This window comes from Enhydra lutris, unplaced genomic scaffold (assembly GCF_002288905.1).
Source record: "Enhydra lutris kenyoni isolate GAN:26980312 unplaced genomic scaffold, ASM228890v2 scaffoldscaffold18, whole genome shotgun sequence".
Classification (NCBI taxonomy): Eukaryota; Metazoa; Chordata; class Mammalia; order Carnivora; family Mustelidae; genus Enhydra; species Enhydra lutris.
In genome coordinates, this window is record NW_019154102.1 from 34544776 (window position 1) to 34565091 (window position 20316).

Genomic DNA, 20316 nt, shown 5'->3' on the forward strand with positions numbered 1-20316 from the left:
GAACCTAACCCTCTCTTTCCACTAGAAGCAGTAGTTCACTGTTCATTAAGTCAGTGTTTGTGGTGACTTAGTGAAATGTAACTGTCATGAATAATGAGAATTGAGAGCACATACGTGTTCTTTCCACTTAGTTTGGAAAACTCCCACCCTTTTCTTTGTAACATTTAGGCTCTTGAGTCTTGCTTATATAAGTGATTACTTTCTTTACAAAAATGTTGGGAGAGAGGAAGGAACACACAGATTATCTCTAGATTACTCCTTGGGAATAAGGTTGGTCATATAATAACATTCATCTTTTAGATGTCATTTTTGAAACTTAATCCTTTTTACCCACTTGCGTTTGGTGATCTGACATGTTTCTGTGGACTGTACAAAAATTAAAGTCACTTACTTGTTAAAAGGCAGTTTTGGGACGCCTGGGTGGCTCAGTTGGTTAAGCAGCTGCCTTCAGCTCAGGTCATGATCCCGGCTTCCTGGGATCGAGTCCCACATCAGGCTCCTTGCTCGTCAGGGAACCTGCTTCTCCCTCTGCCTCTGCCTGCCATTCTGTCTGCCTGTGCTTGCTCTCTCTCCCTCTCTCTCTCTCTGACAAATAAATAAAATCTTTAAAAAAAAAAAAAAGGGCAGTTTTAACAAGTCTTGCCATATTAACAAGCCATGGGGCCTGTGGTCATTGCCATTGATGTGTCTGTATTCAAAACCCAAAGCACCGGCTTTCCCTCTTAAGTCTCGTTTTCTTTTTTTTTTTTTTTTAAAGATTTTATTTATTTATTTGTCAGAGAGAGAGAGAGGGAGAGAGAGCGAGCACGGGCAGACAGAATGGCAGGCAGAGGCAGAGGGAGAAGCAGGCTCCCTGCTGAGCAAGGAGCCCGATGTGGGACTCGATCCCAGGACACCGGGATCATGACCTGAGCCGAAGGCAGCTGCTTAACCAACTGAGCCACCCAGGCGTCCCAAGTCTCGTTTTCTTATTGTGAAAATAAGTGAAAACAAAGTCCACATTCTGAACCTTATTTTAGTGTTTAAGTAAATAGAACAAGGAAGGTGCTATTGCTTAATTTCAGATGCAAGTTACTTTTGTCATGTCATGTAGGCGTGTTGATAGTTTTCCTGCCTTAAAAGGAAGAATGACCTGCTCTTAAGGACCAAGGAACATACAGGAGGGGCTTTGGATACCTTGCTTTACTTAGTGATAGAGTAGTTCTTTCTTCTCAGCATTGTTTTCAGGAGAGTTCTGCTTTACATCTTTTGTGTGTCCAAGCCTTTCAGTCAAAGTAGAACTTGTAGAAACAAAATAGAAACTTGTTTCTTGACATTGGAAAAGCAAAAGCTGGATCAGTTGTTTTTTATTTGTTCTCAGGGTGATGCACTGTGGTTGTCAGTGTGAATACTACTATTAATATTAATTGAGGGAGATTATGATGTGTGGTCTTGACTTTTACTGATAATAGTGGTCAAAGTTCAGTGCTCTGGGGCATTCTCTTGTAGATGTGGATGATTATAGCAGGTTTCTGTAGGAAACTATGTTGGGGGATGTGACTACTGCAGTATAGAATGCTTGTCCTAAATAATGCGCAGAGAACCTGAAAATCATTTGGCATATGTAGAAGTTGGATTTGAAGCTTAAGGTCTGTTTTTTGGATTGAATTCGACTTACTTATCTGTGGGTAAGAAGAAAGACAAAATACTCAGGTCAACTGTCTGTCATTTAAACTCTCCTAGGCAGAGTAAAATCATTCTACCTTGTTTAAGAGTCATTTGTGGCTCTTCCCATTAATGTGCTCTTTATCTTTTAGTAGGAATTGGAGCACACATTTACATTTTTTGAAATTGCAGCATGAGGGGGAAAAAAACCCCACACACGGCCCATTCTGGTAATTAATGTTGAGCGTTTCTGAAGACCTGTGTTAAGTCTAATGTAATTTGGCTTAAGAACTGCATTTTTCCAGCATGGCCTCTCTGAAAAACTAGTTAGTTTTCCTAGTGGGAGAAATGGATGAACTATTTTTGGCCACTATGCATGCATTTCAGTGTCAAGAAAGCGTGTAGGCCTGATACTAGAAGGGCTTCTGTGCTTCATAGTTTGTGTTTGGCAGGTTATTCCTATTGACAGTTTCTGTATACATTTATCGTGACTTAGTGCGCACGCAAAGCCAAAAGACTATGGAACAGTGCCCGAAATGGAGCTGCTGCCAAGAACTGGGTGTTTCAAAACTGACTTGATGAAAACTTGGGCTGTTCTTTCAGATTTTGTCCCCCCCCTTCTCCCCCACCCCCCGCTTTAACCATTTATAAACAAGAGTGCATTTGGAATTCTAGTTAGGTTAAATCAGTCTGTTTGAAGTGGTTTGTTAAGAACCGTTTCAGTGAATTGATGTTACATATCTATGTGGTTCTGTGTTTGTGTGTTTTGCCCCTGGGAATTCCTATGGGTTGAGCAATTTGTTTCCTTATATTTCCCATAGTCAAAGTTGTGTCCTATTTAAAATTATGCTTTGAGCCACTCGTAGTATTTGTCATGCTCTTAGCTTGGGGTGACTTCACTTTGGTCTCCCTTGTACCTGTGGTTTCTAATGTATTCCTACTGTTTGACCTGTTAAGTTCATTGGAGTTGGAGTGGTTTGGTGCCATCAAATGGCTAATGACAGTACTTTGACATTAGGTTGATTGAGATGTCCACTGGAATTTAAACAGCTCTTATTACTGGTTACCTTAAAATGTAATGCTCTTCCTTTCTTCAGGATGTAAATAGTCTTCGACTTTCCCTTATGGATAATCAGAATGTCAGTAAAGAATTTCAAGCTTTGATTGTGAAACATTTGGATGAAAGCCATCTTTTACAAGGTATATAGTTTATCTGTTGGTGACAGTTTATGAATTGACCAATGATTAGCTTGTAAGAAGGTACGTTTTAGTCCTCACTCTTCTTTCAATGAGATTTCTAATTTTTTAGAGATTGCTTTTGGTTTCCTCATACAAGTAGATGATTGAAGGACTTTATATATTCTAAAGCCCCCTTTGGAAAGCTCAGGGCTTATGTGAAAACTAGTAAGGTAAATATTAAAAAAGCTCAGCTGTATTTTGACAAAGAATTTGGTATGTTTGAAATTTCAGTGTTAAAAAAAAAATCAGTGAAACATGAATGTAGTAATCCTGATCCTCCCATATATTACTGAGTTTCTGGTCAATTTCACAGTCGTAATTATTTTGTAAGACTTGCCAGTTCTGTTGGGGTTCCTGAATTTGGATCTGCTAAAACTCTGCATAGGACAGTGAATTAGGGCTCAGTGAGTTGTCTGGTACTACTTGATTTGATATAAATGTTGACATATATTGTTATGTTTTTTCCATTTTCCTATCAATTTACCTAAAAGTTTAAAATAAAAAGTTTAAATTTTCTACTAGCTTTGCTGAAATGTTGTCTTGTGTTTATAGTAGTATCTTTTAATGTTTATTTTTATCTACTGCTTTTTTAAAGACTTGAGAAGTTACTATTCTGGATGATGGTATGTTGGGAAATAATGCAGATTGCTCTAAGGATTTTTTCCCCCCCTCAGGTGACAAAAACTTAGTTGGTTCAGAAGTTAAAATTTATAGCTTGGACCCATCTACTCAGTGGTTTTCTGCAACCATTGTAAATGGAAACCCAGCATCAAAAACTCTTCAAGTCAACTGTGAGGAGGTAAAAGATGATGCTAATTGCATGTAACATAACTTGACAGAGGAATATAATTCTAAAAAGGAATTATAATATCTTACAGGAGCTAGACCGTTTCTTATCTTTATATTAAAATATTAGAGTAGAAAAAGAGAATGATTTTTTTTAAAAGAAATTATTTGTAAGCTTCTTTTGCTTGTTAACAGCTAATTTATGTGCCTGAGCATTTTTAAGTTTTCTAGTATCTTTGTTTTATTTATTTTTAAGATTCCAGCACTGAAAATTGTCGATCCGTCACTGATTCATGTTGAAGTTGTACATGATAACTTTGTGACATGTGGTAAGATACATTATTTGATTAAACCCTTAGTTCTCCTTCCTTTCTTCTTTCTCCTTCCTCCTTTCCATGTTAAGAGAAACAGGGAAGTGAACTTACCTATTTTTAAATATTTTAGGTAATTCTACAAGATGTGGTGCTGTAAAACGCAAGTCTTCTGAGAATAATGGAAGCCTAGTTTCCAAACAAGCAAAATCTTGCTCTGAGGTAACCTGAGTTAAGTTTGTCACTTATGTAAAGGTTTCCTTAACTCTTATCGTGCGTGGCCAGCTTGTTAGTGGTTATAAAGCTCTCTTCTGTGCTATTCTGTGCTGTGTTGTCTGTTCTTCTTTGCTGGTTCCAGATCTTGGCCATAATTTCTACACTCAAGCAGATGGAGATAATATAAGTTTCTGGTTAACTTTTTTTTGTGTGTAAAACATGTTTTTTGTTTTTTTTTTTTAAATATTTGGTGAAAAATTTCAATAGATTTGACAGTTTCACCCATAAGGAGTGTTTTTGAGGGTAAACTGAGTTGTGTATATCAAACTGGGAAGAAAGCCTGGCATGAGAGGAGGGAAAGAACCTTAGAAATTGAGTACATATTGAAATGGGACTCTCCCCTTCCCCCAATAATAGGTTTGGTTGATAGTTAAGATTGGTTAAACAGACATTAGTTTCTTAAAGGAAGTGGTTGGTTTGCTGTTACTAATTTCTGCCCAGAAGAGTATATGTAGGTATGAATGCCACTGTGTATTCAAGTACTGGATTTAATTCTGTTCTCAATTGGTTAGGATTTAGATCAAGAAACTTAGGGCTGTTCTCTTTTTAGGCAAGTTGAATCCTTAGAACCTGTTATAATATAAGTAACTTTTTACAACTTAGGTATCCATATGCACTTGTGTTATGTAGAGCTGAGAATTTTAAAATTGACCAGGCTGGTGTTCACATTGTTAGCAGCACCTGAGAGGGAACTCTGGGGTTTGTGGGAGGAAGGCAGGGAGAAGTAATAGGGAGTGGGCCAGAGTTAAGTCACCTAGGGCTCTGGGTCAGGATAGACTGGACTACAATATCAACTAGAACCAACGTAAGCACTGTGCTACACAAATATGTAAGAATCTGACTAGCTAAGATGATTGGCTTTCCTGAGTCTTAAGCCTCTAGGCAGCAGGAACTTCGACACTTGACCAACTTTGTAAACCAAGATACCTAATATCTCTCTCTTCCTTCCAAGTGTGTAGGTCTCACCTCAGGTTGTTCAGGAAAGAATGAAGAGATTATTATTGGAAATTAATATTACAGCTTTCATTTTTATTTTAAAGTTTACAAGAGAGAAGTAATGTGATAGGGACTGTGAAGTGAGGAGGTCAAGCAAGTGATTCTTTTGTTGGAGTTAAGCTCACAGAGGATATTTTCAAGTAATCTACAGTTTCAGAAGCCGAGGGAGAAACAGAGTACAGTAATAACTTATTAGGTTTTGATGTTGGATAAATTGTTAGCAGTAGCCTGTCATGGAGAATGCATCAGTGTAAATAGTTGGTGAGATGAAAAGGAGAACCACATGCTGTGTTTAGGAAGGGGCTAGAGAATAGGAAGTGGCATCCTGATGGATCTTTGAAGAATCATCCTGGGGTACAGGCTGGACTGGGGTCAGGGAAACTCCAATGGAAGAGGTGCCAGATCTTCACAGTGATAGGTTTATCAATGATGGAACAGATAATTGAATTGCAAGTAAATGTATAGCCTTCAAGGAGGCATGTGTAAAATGCGGTAATATATACATACATAAGTGATCCTCTCTGCCTGACTCCTACTCTTCAAGGGCAGGGAGCATGTCTTTCTGAACTCTGTCAGCATTTTGTCCAGCTCAGTAGCTTTGTGTGCTGCTGAACTGATTGTTGAGTACCGTACATGCTATTTTGAAAAAAGCTAAACTTTGGCTAGAAGATAAGTTCCCATAACCTGTTTGAGCTTAATTTCTGCACCCAAAATGAGAAACTAAATTTGATGTTTTAAAAATGCCTGTTTGAGCTCTTAAACTCTGTACTAAGATTCTCATTCTAAAGGAAATTGGGATGGTCGATTTGGCTGGAGATACATTTTGGCATTTTTAGAAATTGTTTTTATTATTGTCACTGTAAAGGTATTCTCCTTTATATTGCACTTATTTGTCAAATAAAGATTCTCACATTAAAAAAAAAAGTTACTCTTTAAAATTTTTAGTTAATCCAGAAAAACAGGAAAGAAATGTCACTTACTCTTTTCAACTCTCACTATTCACATTTTGGAATACCTGTCCTCCTCCTGTCTTTTTTTAAAATTGTTTTCTCCTGTGTAATCATGGAGGCCTTTAAAAAACAAACTGTTTTATAGCCTCTTTGATTCCTTTCTAGTATGTTGTGTATATTTTTCCATATGAAAAAATCCCTCCCCCCTTTTTTTATCCTGGGTGTTTCTTGTTATCAGGCAAATTTGGAAACACTGGCTTGGGCTAGATTCAAAAGACCTAGACTGGTAAAGGAAGAGGTGGGGAAAGAGAGGTCATTTAAATATGGGAGTGAAAGGTGAGTACAGTGACATACTTGGCACACATCTCACTCTTTGCAACCCCAGATGTGTTGGACTGGCACGGAGTCTACTTTTAGGGTGGTATTTGGAAGACAGGTGTTTGGAATTAGATAGACAAGACTCTTGATTGCCTTGGTGAATACTTTTGCATAGAATAAACCTATTTGCCAGTAACGTCTGGTTCCTTGAAGGTCTTCTCTGCCTAGCAGACTATTTCTCAGAGTTAGGACATTGCTTGGTTAATTGAGAGAGTCTGCTGAGTAGAGTGAGCCAGCAGTGTCCTTTTTAGAATACCATCATACACTCAATTATATTATCTCCGTCTGCTGGCAGGGAGGAACTATTGCCATGACTGGTATAGAAGACCTTCAGGGAAAACTCTTCAGGTAAGAAGAAACCTTGACCCTTGTCAAGTCAGAGGCCAGTGCAGTGGTGTGCACATGGAGATGGGTTTTGGAATTGGAGCCCTGTCTCTGTTGAGCTAACCCTTAGAAATTTCTAGAGTGATATGTTTTGTTTCTAAAAGGAAAAGCATCCTAAGTTATGCTGTTTGCAGCACCTTGTTACTATACCGAGAAAATTTTTGTATTTTTCTGCTTTGAGTCAGCTAATGTATGTGCCAGGCACTGTGGTAAAGCGCAGCCCTATAAAGTATGCTTCATTATTCTCATTTTACAGTTGAGGAAACTGAACTCAGCTTAAATAATGTGCTAGGAAGTGTCAGAGACCAGATTCCAACTAAGGTCTGCCACCAAAGCCCAGTGCTCTTAACCACTGTGCTGGTATTACCACTCCTCTCCAAATCTTTTCCTTGGTATGGTGAGTCACCATTGTAAAAACAACAGATTCCTACTTCCTTCCCTCTATTCTTCCATCCATCTTTGCAGTAAGTATTTATTGAATATGAAATATATGTTAGACCTGTTTGTGAGCATTACTGCCTGGCTCTTGAGGGTGACTTACGGGACTGACATAGCTGTTTTGAAATAACTAAGTGCTTAATAGCATTCATTCATTCATTCATTCATGTATTCCCCCAGTCTTATTTGAGCATCTGCTGTATGCTTGCTTTACAAGGTTTAACAGTGGATGTAGAAGCAGTGTGCGATTCATTGTGAGGCAACTGATAATAAAAAAGTAATTTAAATAAAGCATAAGTACAGTATCACTGTGCGATGACAGTTATAAACACAGAAACTTGATTAAGAGAAAGGGGATGTATTGTGGGGCTCTGGTATGGAAAGAGTAATCAGATTCTGAGGAGGTGACAATAGAGCAGATTTGACAGTGAAGGGATAGAAAGAGCCACATTAAAACTATCTACAGAGGGAATACCAAGTACAGATGTACAGGCAAGAAAGAGTTTAGACCATCTGAAGACCAGAAAGGAAGCCACTGTAGTTGAAGCACTGTGAACAAGTAGACTGAGCTGGATGGAGAGGGTTGGCAGAGACCAGACCACATAGTATTCTTGTAGGCAGTGGAGCTTTGATCTGATTTATATATGTGTTTGTGCAGGGAACACAAACACACGTACACAATACACACATACACACCACATATGTTTTAAAGATTTTATTTATTTATTTGACAGAGCATAAGCAGGGGGAGCAGCAGGCAGAGGGAGAGGGAGAAGCAGGCTCCCCGCTGAGCAGGGAGCCCGGAGTGGGATTTGATCCCAGGACCTGATGATGATCTGAGCTGAAAGCAGACACTTAACCAACAGAGCTAGTCAGGCGTCCTGATTGATTTAAATTTTATAAAGATTGCTCTGTGGTAGAATAAATTTGAGTAGGAGGCTGAACACTTAGGCAAAAATGGAAGTCAGGCCAGTTAGGAGACACATGGTAGTCTAGGGGGAAATTGGTGGTAGTGGTGGCGTGGAAAGAAATTGGCTAGATTCCATGAATATTTTAGAAATAGAGGCAGAACTTACTGGTTCATTGGATACAGGAAATGAGAAGAAGGGGTTTTTGACTACAGCAGCACAGTGGCTGTCATGCAGAGTAAAAATTTGTGCGATCTAAATTTCTTCAGTATGTTACTGTAGGTTTGCAATCAAAATTTCTTAAGGAGATTACTCTCAGGAAAGTAATTTAAGAAAAAGTATGTGTTACTGCATCAATTCTAAACATAATTCAGAACAGGGAAGGGCATACAAAGGCTGATGCTTGGTGGAAGTGAGCCTGGAGTGAGCATTTTGAAATGATTTGGCAGTTCAGCTTTGGGAGGGTAATTGTTTTATAGGTGATACCAGAATTCTAAAACAAAGTCAAAAAAGGACTTAATTAGGACTAACCTTCTCTAATTTCCTCAGTTTAAGGATGAAGAAACTGAGTGCCAGAAAGCTAAAGTTGACTGCCCCAAGGACATTCTTAGGATAGCCAAAGTCTCCCCCTGAAAAAAATTTTTTTGGGGGAACAGTAGGTTAATATATAACCATAATTGAGTTGACTGAAATAATATGTGAACTGATAGTTTTGTATTTTAAAATAGTTTGAAGCATGCCAAAACTTTGATAGTGATTAAGTAAATTCTTATTTTTCAAATGTTTCTATTTAACACACATTAGGCACTCTTTTCAAGGCTGCCAGAGTTAAATGTCCGAGAAAGATTCATGAGTGACTACATGTAACTATTCTCAGAATTGTGAAGTTTTAAAAACTTACCAAGTTTTAAGGTCAGGTTCTACCTCAAATTTTAGAAACGAATTCTTAGAAGATGAAGAAACTTTGAAGATTCTTCAGGTTGAGTTTGGTACTAAGGTAAATGTAAAGGTCATTGTGGAATGAAAGGGTTGCAACTGGGAAGGGCACAGGACTTAAAGAAGTGTGTACAAAGAGGTGGGTGAAGAGAGGGAATGATTTCTCCTGGTTTAGCTTGAGGCTGCCCATGTGGAGTTGAGTTTAATCTCTTCCTGCTTTTTCCCTGGTGGGAAAGTGTAAATTGGGAAGAAGTGGGGTCCATTTTTTATATTTTTGTGAAGATACAACTACGTGAAAAGAGAAGGTGTCCCAGCTCTGTCCCATAGGCTTGTCATGACTTGGTATTTTTTGCAGCTTGGAGTGGCCTTTGTGACTTGAAGAGCCATTTAAGAGCAAGAACCATGGTTCTCAACCTTTATTGCATTGTAAAGGCTTCTCTTGGTACCCAATAGGCACCACTGCCTGCTGGAGTCCTAGATGGTCTTGTCTCCTGCCAGCCTGTGCAGTTAAGTGTGTGGTAGGCACACAAGTAATGCTGAACTGAATGTGTGTGAAGCTGCTACCATCTGAAGACTGTCAGTTAAAACTCCTGTTTTCTGCATTGCATTGTTAAAAGAGTTGCCACACGACTGCATTTTCCTGACATAATGAGTCAGAGGTCTGTAAAAGATCAGCTGGTGATCTTTTGCAGGAAGACTCAAGTTTTGTGAAAAGCTGGCGTGATTTGTTGAACAGCCTTTGGATAGAAGTCCTTAATTTTGTGATTTATCACTTGTTCTACTGTCCTGTTCGTTTTATTTGGAAATGGTATTTGTGCTTATTTAATACTAAACCAAGCAAATAAATTTGAATCCTGCTAGGACTTCATAATTCCCCAACCAGGAATTTTCCTTTTACTGTCTGTTGGTTTGGTATCTTCTAGGCCTCTCCCAGTATGTGTCCTGTGCAGTCCGTTCCCCCAACAGTCTTTAAGGAGATACTGCTCGGCTGCACTGCAGCAACTCCACCCAGTAAGGACCCAAGGCAGCAGAGCACTCCCCAGGCTGCCAACTCGCCACCTAACCTTGGAGCAAAAATTCCTCAAGGGTAAGTAGAGTTGTTTGTTAAAGGTGCTCAATTGTAATAAGAGGAAAAAATGATTTTAGCCGTGGTTCATCATGTGTGAGCTTACCTCTGCCCTGGAGCCGGTGTTTCAGAGAGAGATGGTAGTGCACTACGCTTGGTGGAATGACTGGCCCTTCATCATCACATCTCAGGTTGTCCAGGAAGGTTTTTCATTAGAATTTTTGAATTGGTCACGTGCCTTCAGAGGTAAAAAGGGTGATAGGCATACAGAACAGTGTGGAAAATGTTTTTAAAAAATGAAGGAGTTGTGAGGAAAGAGCAACTTCTTGATTTGATAAAGTGAGAAGAGTCCATTGGAATGCTGTAGACAGCTGGAGAATAAACGTCTGCTTTAAGGGAAAGGGAGCAGGTTGCATGTATGTGGAAGACTGCAGTCAGTGGAGTGTGGAGAACAGGGAGACATAGTGATAGTAAGTGTTCTTATTAGCTCAGACCTCAAATATACAGGTGAAAAGACGTGGCTGCAGAGAAAATAAGTCATGGAAATGAGGATGCAGTAACCATAGGAGGAATAGGTTGCTAATTTTATAGGTGAAGAAAAGGAGAGAGAAATGTAAAGTGTAACCAGAGATTTAAAGTGGCTACAAGATTACACAGACAAGAGTTTTAAGGGAATACTCTTTCTTAGAAGAGGTGGTGGCCTGTGTAGGTAGTTGATAAAAAGCTTAGGATATAGGTCAGAGAGATAGTGGTATGGAAAGGTGGGTTTGGGGAACCTGGGTGGCTCAGTCGGTTAAGCATCTGCCTTTGGCTCAGGTCATGATCCCAGAATCTCGGGATAGAGCCCCACATCAGGCTCCCTGCTCAGTGGGGAATCTGCTTCTCCCTCTGCCCTTCCCCCACTCATGCCCCCCCTCCCTTTCTCTCTCAAATAAATAACTAAAATCTTTAAAAGAAAAGAAAAGAAAAGAAAAGTGGATTTGGAAGAGCGCTGCAGTGAGGGGGCCAAGTGGCTGATCACATTGGTTCACTGGGAGGAAAGTGGGCTATCGGGGGTGAGCTTGGAAGGTAGCCACAGAGCTGTTAGATGGAAGGAGGAGCAGTCTTCAGAGTAGAAAGAGGGAATAGTAAGAACAGTAATGCTGTATACTCAAGTCTAAAGTGAGTACTTAAAGAAATTCTTGGGGTACTGAGACTGGATCAGTTGGTGGGGCATGCGACTCTTGATCTCAGTTCAAGCCCCAGTTGGGCATAGAGCTCAAAAAAATTGTTTTTTCTTCTCAAGGATGAAATCCTTTGTTAGAGGCATGGAAAAAAAGGTTATTAGGGAAAAAGGACTTTGTGTTTTGCTGGGGAAACAACTTGAGGATGAATTTCAGGGAAACGAAAGTTCTTCAAGGATACCCTTTGTTAGGGTAGGTGATAGGAGGAATACCAGATCATTTGTGAACAAGCAAGTAATCAACTGGCTCTTCAGTTGCTTTGAGTCCTGATCACTGACCAAACCAGAATGGAATTACGCAGTGTCAGAGCTGGTTACGGGCTGTTCGTAGGCTGGGTTTTGTGCTGCTGGTGGTTCTGTTCCATGTGATGCTTAGTTTGTTTGGTTTTGTTTGAGCTCAGGTTCGTTACGCTGTGATATATAGAACTAACTTGAAGTAGTGAAGGGTTTATGAGCACATACACATAGGATTTAGTGTTGTATTTTCCTAAGTGTTCTAAGATGTTTTTGCAGAGCCATTGATTATTTTTAACTCCAGCTCACAGAAACCTATCCTATGTTCTCTTATAACATAAGCATTTTTTTTTCTCTTTCGTATTGGTTGCCTTAGGGTACCAAACAATTTTTTCGAAAGGTAGAGGAGAGGTAAAAGAGACCTAGATGCTAGTTTTTCATATTCTCTGTTTCAGATGTCATAAACAGATTTTACCAGAAGAACTTTCTTCCTCTCTCAATACAAAGCCTGAAATACTGAGAACAAAACCGGACATGGTCTGCAAAGTAGGATTACTGTCTTCAAAGTTCTCTCAGATTGGAACAGAAGACTTAAAACCCCTTAGTGAACCAAAAGGCAGCTGTACCCAGCTGAAGACCAACACTGATAAGGAAAACAAATTGGAATCTGTTTCTCAGTCATCAACTGGCCTTCCTGTGGAGTGCTTACCTACAAAGCCTCTTACGGCAGAGCTGGAAATTGCCAGTACTCCTGAACTGCAGAAGCACCTAGAATATGCACCTTCCACATCTGATGGCCTTTCAGATAAGCCAGAAGAGAAAGCAGGTGTCAGTAGTAATAGCTCTAGTAGTTGTGTGGAAAAGAAGTTGATAGAACCTTCAGCTTTAGGATGCCGGTCACAGAATTTGAAGGAATCCTCAGTAAAAATAGATAATGAAAGCTGTTGTACAAGAAGCAACAATAAAATCCAGAATGGTGAGTGTTTTCTACTTGTCTTTATTAGTAGAAGGTAAGAGATGGTAGTAGGTACATAATATATTTTCTTACCTTATGAGAAAATAATGTGAAAATGACTATAGAAAAAGTTCAGACGGGCACGTGCGTGGCTCAGTTGGTTAAGCAGCCAACTCTTGATTTCGGCACAGGTCATGATCTTGGGGTCCTGGGATCGAGTCCCGTTTTGGGCTCCTTGCTCACTGGGGAGTCTGCTTGAGGATTTTCTCTCTTTCTCCCTCTCCTCTTCCCTGCCCCTCCCCTGGCTTTTGCACACTTGCATGCATGCACATGCTCGCTCGCTCTCATAACTAAATAAATCTTTCGGAAAAAAAAGGAAAAGAAAGTTCATACAATTCAAAGGAGAAAGTAACATCCCAAAATCTCCTCAGAAATGATTACTGTTAATATCTTGGTGTACCTGGTTCCATGTATATTAGAAGTACAGACAGACTCACAAGTAGGTTTAATGCCAACAGTTTTACCTTGTGAATTAGTATAGGTGTCTATGAACATTTTAAAAGCTGCAAGGATTCCATTATGTATGGATTTATCAGATGACTTAATTGGTTCCTGTAAAGAGGTGGTTCCCAGTTTCTGGTTGTAAAAAAATAATTTTGAAACAAAATCTAAAGTAATCTGATGATTATTTTTATCTTCAGTTTCTCACTATTTTTGTGTGATAGAAGAGATAGAGGGGCGCCTGGGTGGCTCATTCGGTTAAGCATCCAACTCGATTTCGGCGCAGGTCGTGATCTCAAGGTTGTGAGATCAAGCGACATTTTGGCTTTGCACTGGGCATGGAGCCTGCCTGGGATTCTCCCTTTCCCTCTGCCCTTCCCCACTCCCACTCCCTCCCTACCTCTTAAAAGAAAAGAGAGAGAGAGAGAGAGAGATGGAAGAGATAATTGATACTTAATGCTCATGCAAGTAGTTCAAATCTGCATTTTTTTTTTTTTTTTTTTTTTTTTTTTTTAAGAATTATACCACCATCTCTAGAAAAATGGCTTTTGGTTAAAGATTTTAAGGACAGACTCAAACACTGGGCAGCGTTTCTTCGCTTAAAGGGATGCCCTGCTGCACTCACAGTTTAAGAACTGTGTACAAGCATACTTCATTTTACTGTGTTCTGTATTTTGTTTTATTGCACTTTGCAGGTACTGCTTCCTTGTTTTGTTTTGTTACAGATTGAAGGTTTGTGGTAACCCTGTGTTAGTCTCTTGACACCATTTTCCCAACAATATTTGCTCACTTGTAATTCTTATGTCACATTTTGGTAATTCTTATACTATTTCAAACCCTTTCATTATCATTATATATTGTGGTGATTTGTGATCAGTGATGTTTTATGTTACTGTTGTAATTATTTTGGGGCACCACCTACTACACCCATATAGGATGACCGACTTAGTTGATAAATGTACATTTGTTTTGACTGCTCCACCAACCAACTATTTCCTCATCTCTCTCCCTCTCCTCTGGCCTGGCTATTCCCTGAGACACAAAAATACTGAAATTAGGTCAAGTAATAACACTGCAGTGGCTTCTAAGGGTTCAAGTGAAAGGAAGAGTTGCACATCTCTCACTTTAAACCAAAAGCTAGCAGTAATTAGGCTAGGAAGGCATGTCAAAAGCCAGGGTAAAGCTAGACCTGTCATGCCAGACAGTTGGCCAAGCTGTGAATCCAAAATAAAAATTTTGGAAGGAAATGTAAGGGTACTAGTCCAGTGAACACACGAATGATAAGAAAGTAGGACAGTCTTACTGCTGATACGGAGAAGTTTTAGCAGTCTGGATGGAAGAGCAAACCATCTCCAACGTTCCCTTAAGCCAGAGCCTAGTCCAGAGCAAGGCTGTTACTTTCTTCAGTTCTCTGAAGGCTGAGAGGTTTGAGGAAGCTGCAGAAAAGTTTGAAGTTACCAGAGGTCAGTTCACGAGACTTAAGGAAAGAAGCCGCCTCCATAACATAAAAGTGCGAGGTGAAGCAGCAAGTGCTTATGGGGAAGCTGCAGCAAGTCAGCCCAAGATCTAGTTCAGGTCATTCACGGAGGTGGCTACACTACACGACAGATTGGAAGAAGATGCCAGCTAGGACTTCCATAGCTAGGGAGGAGAAGTCAACACCTGGCTTCAAACTTCCGAGAACAGGCTGGTGGCTTTAAGGTGAAGCAGTGTTCATTTACTGTTCTGAAAACCTTACGGCCTTTAGCTCATGCCAGATCCACTCTACCTGTGCTCCGTAAGTGGAACAGCAAAGCCTGGATGACAGCATGCTTGTTTACAACATGGTTTGCTGAATATTTTAAGCCCACTGTTGAGGCCTACTGCTCAGAAAAAGAAAATACCTTTCAAAAACTGGCAATGCCCCTCTTCACCGAAGAGCTCTAATGGAGATACACAAGATTTGTGTTTCCATGCCGGCTGACACAGCCATTCTGCAGCCCATGGATCAAAGAATAATTTTATATTACAAATCTTATTTAAGAAATACGTTTTGTAAGACTATAGCTACCATAGATAATGTTTTTTTGATGGATCCAGGCTATTGTACACTTAATAGACTGCAGTACAGTGTAAATATAACTTTCATATGCACTGGGAAACCAAAAAAATCATTTGATTTGCTTTACTGTGGTACTCGCTTTATTGAGATGGTCTAGAACTGCATCTGCTGTGTCCCCAGGGTATGCCTGTACTCTTCAGAGGAAATGCTACACTGTATTTCGTACTACTTCTGTTAAGTTTGAGGGTGCATTCCACTGATGGTAGTTAATACAAGTTCACCTATTAGAATTAGTAGAACTAAATGGCTTTGGTATTTCAAAAGGTTCAGAGCTATAACAATTTAAAAATACCTTTGATAATTGTCAGCTGTGTGGGAAAATTAGCATGGATTTTGATAGCTTTTAGAAAACCTAATAAAAAACACTGTGCACTTGGATAAGTAGGAAACAAATGTATCCACAATTTAACTTTTACTTCAGGCCTCTGAAGCTAGAGAGAAAATGGATAGATTTGACTCTTGGGCTTTGGATGCAGAATTGGAGGAGTAGGAAAACCTGTCTTGGCCTAGTAATACTTCTAGCCCAGCTTCTACATTCTTGGGCTTGAGTTGATAGGGCTGTTAATTTGCATAAAATTAATTGCATAAGATTATACTTTTCCTCTTGAATTACATAACTCTCCAAAGAAAGTGAATATTCATAAGCATATTTCTGCTCTGTTTTATTACTCTTTTTGAGTCATCAGGCCTTAACATTCAGATAGTTTTTGAGGCAAATTAATATTATGTAAAGAAACAGTAAAAATTCTACATCGATAAGTACATTATAGGTATGTAAATGAGTTACAGAGTCTTGCTTTGTCTTTATATGTTGTACAACTGTACACCAGGTGAAGTTATTTTTAGAGAAATTAAAAACCTAATTAAATGTACTGGTGCATGCTGTCTACTGGGATGTCTGGTTGAAGAGAGAGTGTGATCAGGATCTCTACACTGGGTCCACTGGTACTGTTTATGGGTTTGGAAAGACTTGATTGGAAGCTATTTTGTCCCCTGTGTCCTTCTCCAGTTTGGGGCTAGAAAACAAAAGCAGTCGGAGTCGAAAAACGGCTGTCTCTTCTGTTCGGTAGATGTGTGACTCCTCAGAAGTTGACATGTCTTTTTTCCCTTGGTCTGCTTCCAGTTTGTGAGAATCATTGACTGGGTTAACTATTGCTGTCCTCGCTGAAGAGCTAGATTTACACAGTACAACTTGCTTACTTAAAGATAATTTCCTCTTGTAAGTGAGGGCAGACCCGTAACCTTTTGGACTCTTTGCCGATGGTCTTTGAAACCTGGTCCAGCCTAGAGGGTGATGTTTTTTCAGCATCTGAGTGATTAAAATGCCATCCTTGAACTGCTGGTCTCTTTAGTTTCTGTTCTTTTTTGCTGTACCTTTTTCTTTCACTGTAACTGACTAAGAATGCTTAAGGGGTCATGGCAAGACAGTATCCATTTAGCATTTTACAGTGTGCTCGGGCTCTACTTTCAAGAGAGGTAAAATGGGATGCCTGGGTGGCTCAGTCAACAGTTAAGTGTCTGCTTTAGGCTCAGGTCATGATCCCAGGGTCTGGGGATTGATTCCTGCATTGCACTGGGCTCCTTGTTCAGCAGGGAGCCGGTTTCTCCCTTTGCCTGCTGCTCCCCCTGCTTGTGCGTGCGCATGCGCTCTCTCTCTGACAAATAAAATCTTTTAAAAAAATAAAAGAGGTAAGATTAGAATACTGCTAAGGTCATTCTTGAAGATACTTATTTTATTTAAAGCCGCCTTTGCTTTGAGATCTTGCTCCACAACTACTGACCTCTCTCCCAGCTCTCTCTCTCGGCTGGTTCCCCAAAATTTGTTTCTTGGGTTTTGTTTTGTTTTTTGTTTGTTTGCCAAAGAATCCACATACCTGTTCCCTTGGAGAAAAGATCTTTTCTGTTAGTTTCATATGAAATACTCCTCAAGGCTCTTGATTTATAAATAGATTCATTTCTGTGTTGTTTGGGTTGTGGCAGCTAACACAAAGATCGCTCTTTCCTGTTAAATCTCTACTTTTTCTCCACTTTTTCTTTAGAAACTGTTAATGTTTCAAATTCTCCTACCCATTACAAGTTAAAACTTGAAACATGCCTTTACTTAAAATCATAATCCTGTCTTTAGTCACTGCCCTTCATCCTGAATGGAACATACGTGTGAAGGAAATTGAAGAAATACCAAGGGTCAAGTTACACCTCTTGGAAGCATTTAGAAGACAGCTCTCATTTTATAGACCCAGGGGCCTGTGTGGGAAAGCTGTTTGGTGTTATTATGTTTAGAATGGTTAGCTTTTGCACAATGCTCTAGAAAATACACTTTGTATGTTTTGAAACAGTCTTTGAAAAGTGACAGAATTGACTTGCCCACAGATATCTGTTGAGGTGAACCTATCTCTGTGCATTGTTAATGTTGCAGTGAGTCTAAATACCTGATTTGGAAGAGTCTTCCTAAAATATTTTTCTGATCGAGGATTGTGAATAGAAGTGTACACTGCCTTGGAATTACGAGACTAGTTGGTGAATTTGGGGTTTTAAGTTGCCTTGCTAAATGGATTTACCAGATGAAAATTATTTTATAAAGCGAGTAAGCTTTTCAATTATTCTGATGGTTGTTTTATGTTAAGCCAGTTTTAGAAATTACGGTTGAATCACTATTTAAGTTCTCCCTTTGGGAAAGCTGGCCTTTGGAAAAGAATTCAGTCAAATGTTGGGGTGGCTTAAGAATTTGAGGTCTCATTTCTTTAATCTTCTGTTTTTCTAGCCCCCTCCCGGAAGTCGGTTTTGACAGACCCTGCCAAACTCAAGAAGCTACAGCAGAGTGGCGAGGCCTTTGTACAGGATGACTCCTGTGTGAACATCATCGCGCAGCTGCCCAAGTGCCGAGAGTGTCGCTTGGACAGCCTCCGCAAGGATAAGGAGCAGCAGAAAGACTCACCAGTGTTTTGTCGCTTCTTTCACTTCAGGAGGTGAGGCATTTGGGGAAAAGCTCAGATAATCTGGGTCCTATAGCATTTTTTTCCCTTCCTTTTCTATCAGCAGTAAATCTAGAACTACAGAGGGTGAAGATTGCATGTTTACTCTCTGGGTTTGAGCATCTAGATCTTATCCCATGTTATTTCCTTCTCAGTCTCCCTTTCAATTTGTTTTTAAAGTAGAAAAGCCTAAATACACAACGTTTTTTTCCTGAAACTAACAAACATAGAAAAATGCTGAAATTTCTTTAAAACTCACTACAAATAAACACTGTTAACTTTTCAGTGCGTTTTAGTGTTTCTATGATCGTAAAATTATTTTCAGGCATACTTACTTGGGTATATAGTATATATTGTGTTGAATCTTAACTTCCTTCATTACGTAGTAGGAACCCCTTGGACATGTTAGCTTCTTTCTGCAAAAACTTTGAATGACTATGTAGGAACCCATAACAGTATTTGAAACAAGTTCACTTAACCACTTTTCTTATTGGGGTTAAGATTATTTTGTTGTTTTTGTCACTAAAAATAATTCACAAACAATCATCTCCTTGTTCCCATCTCTCATTGTTTACTTTGGAAGGATTACTGGAAGTGGCATTACTGGGTCAGAAGCCATGTGTGTTTTAAGGCTTTGATACATATGTTCTGCCAAATTGCCCTACAGGAAGGTTGCACCTGTGGCCAGGCCCTCTGGCAGCATTTAAACATTCCTGTCTCTGTACTTTGCCAGCAGGAAGAGGCATATCTTTTTAAAAAAAAATCTTCCTTAATTTTATAGGCAAAAACTTTCGTTTTAATGTTTTGTTAAGTAAAATTTTCCCTAAATTCTTCTATCATTAGTGAAGAAAAAGGCTGTTTTTTCTTTTTGGTCGTCACCTATTTTTTGATAAATGATCAGTGTTGTTCTGGATTATAGTTAACATTAAGTATGATTCACTTTCTCAGAAGTGTAGATATTTTCAGGCTTGAGTAGTCCTAATCATAAACAGAAATGTTGACTTAAATTTCCTTCTGTTCACCTCCCCACCCTTTGGTTTTATCAAGATTAAGGAGTGCTGAAGAACTGAATTGAATGCACAGGTATTTTAGGCCATTGATTATATCTGTTCTGGTAACTTTCAGATTTAGGCTCATTTTAATGAACTGTAGAGGTTTTTAGATGATAGTTTGCTCCATTCGTTCTTGAGTAAATTGCAGAAGCACCATGATGAAATGTCTAGTATTTAGAACTGTAATAACAGCTAGCATGTTAACATACCATTATATTAACATATTTTGAATAACATGTGGTCCCTAATAAATTCTAATGAAGGTTAGTTCTACTTTCTCTCTGGAGAATTTTTTACACAGGTAAGTGTGTTAAGATGCATATGCCGTGGGTTCTGACGTACGTTTGTATATATATTTAAAAGACTTTATTATTCATTTATTTGACAGAGATCACAAGTAGGCAGAGAGGCAGGCGGGGGTGTGGGAGGGGGAAGCAGGCTCCCCGCCGAGCAGAGAACCCTATGTGGGTGCGGGGCTTGATCCTAGGACCCTGAGATCATGACCTGAGCCAAAGGCAGAGGCTCAACCCACTGAGCCATCCAGGCGCCCCTCTGACGTATATTTTGTAGAGAGCACAAAATGTTATGCTTTGTACCGACCTGTCTATTCCTATTACACATTTGGTTTCCTTATGGTTCGTTGCTCTGAAAGGTATAAGCGGACTGGAGGGGAGAGATTGTTTGATTTTGGTTTTAAGTGGCAGAGGCCTTTTAAGGAGGAAACAATTAGTTTTTTCTTTCAGATACTACTAGAACTTTTTTTTTAACTACTATTTTGTATCCATCTAGAAATCACTGATTTTATGACTTAGCTGTTTTCCCATTTTTGACCTCTTCGAAGAGGAAACTGTCTTTGCTTAATGTTGTATAGGAGAAGCCAGTCTAGTGGAAACTAGAATGAATTCACCACTTTGGTAAAAAGAATGTCATAATTTAAAGAATAGAGCTTTTTTTTTCCTCCCTGATT

The 20316-nt window shown here is 39.3% G+C and overlaps 1 protein-coding gene across 3 annotated transcripts in view; it reads left to right on the top strand.

Annotated features, from left to right (window-relative positions):
- The window catches only part of LOC111147968 (lysine demethylase 3A), a 52650-nt gene that overhangs the window by 9939 nt on the left and 22395 nt on the right, over positions 1 to 20316 (top strand). For all 3 annotated transcript variants that reach the window (XM_022504281.1, XM_022504283.1, XM_022504284.1), the window contains exons 4-10: positions 2742 to 2844; positions 3558 to 3682; positions 3926 to 3998; positions 4114 to 4202; positions 10170 to 10333; positions 12224 to 12744; positions 18087 to 18291. In XM_022504281.1, coding sequence (XP_022359989.1) covers positions 2742 to 2844; positions 3558 to 3682; positions 3926 to 3998; positions 4114 to 4202; positions 10170 to 10333; positions 12224 to 12744; positions 18087 to 18291 — 1280 coding nt within the window. The remainder of the gene's footprint in view (positions 1 to 2741; positions 2845 to 3557; positions 3683 to 3925; positions 3999 to 4113; positions 4203 to 10169; positions 10334 to 12223; positions 12745 to 18086; positions 18292 to 20316) is intronic.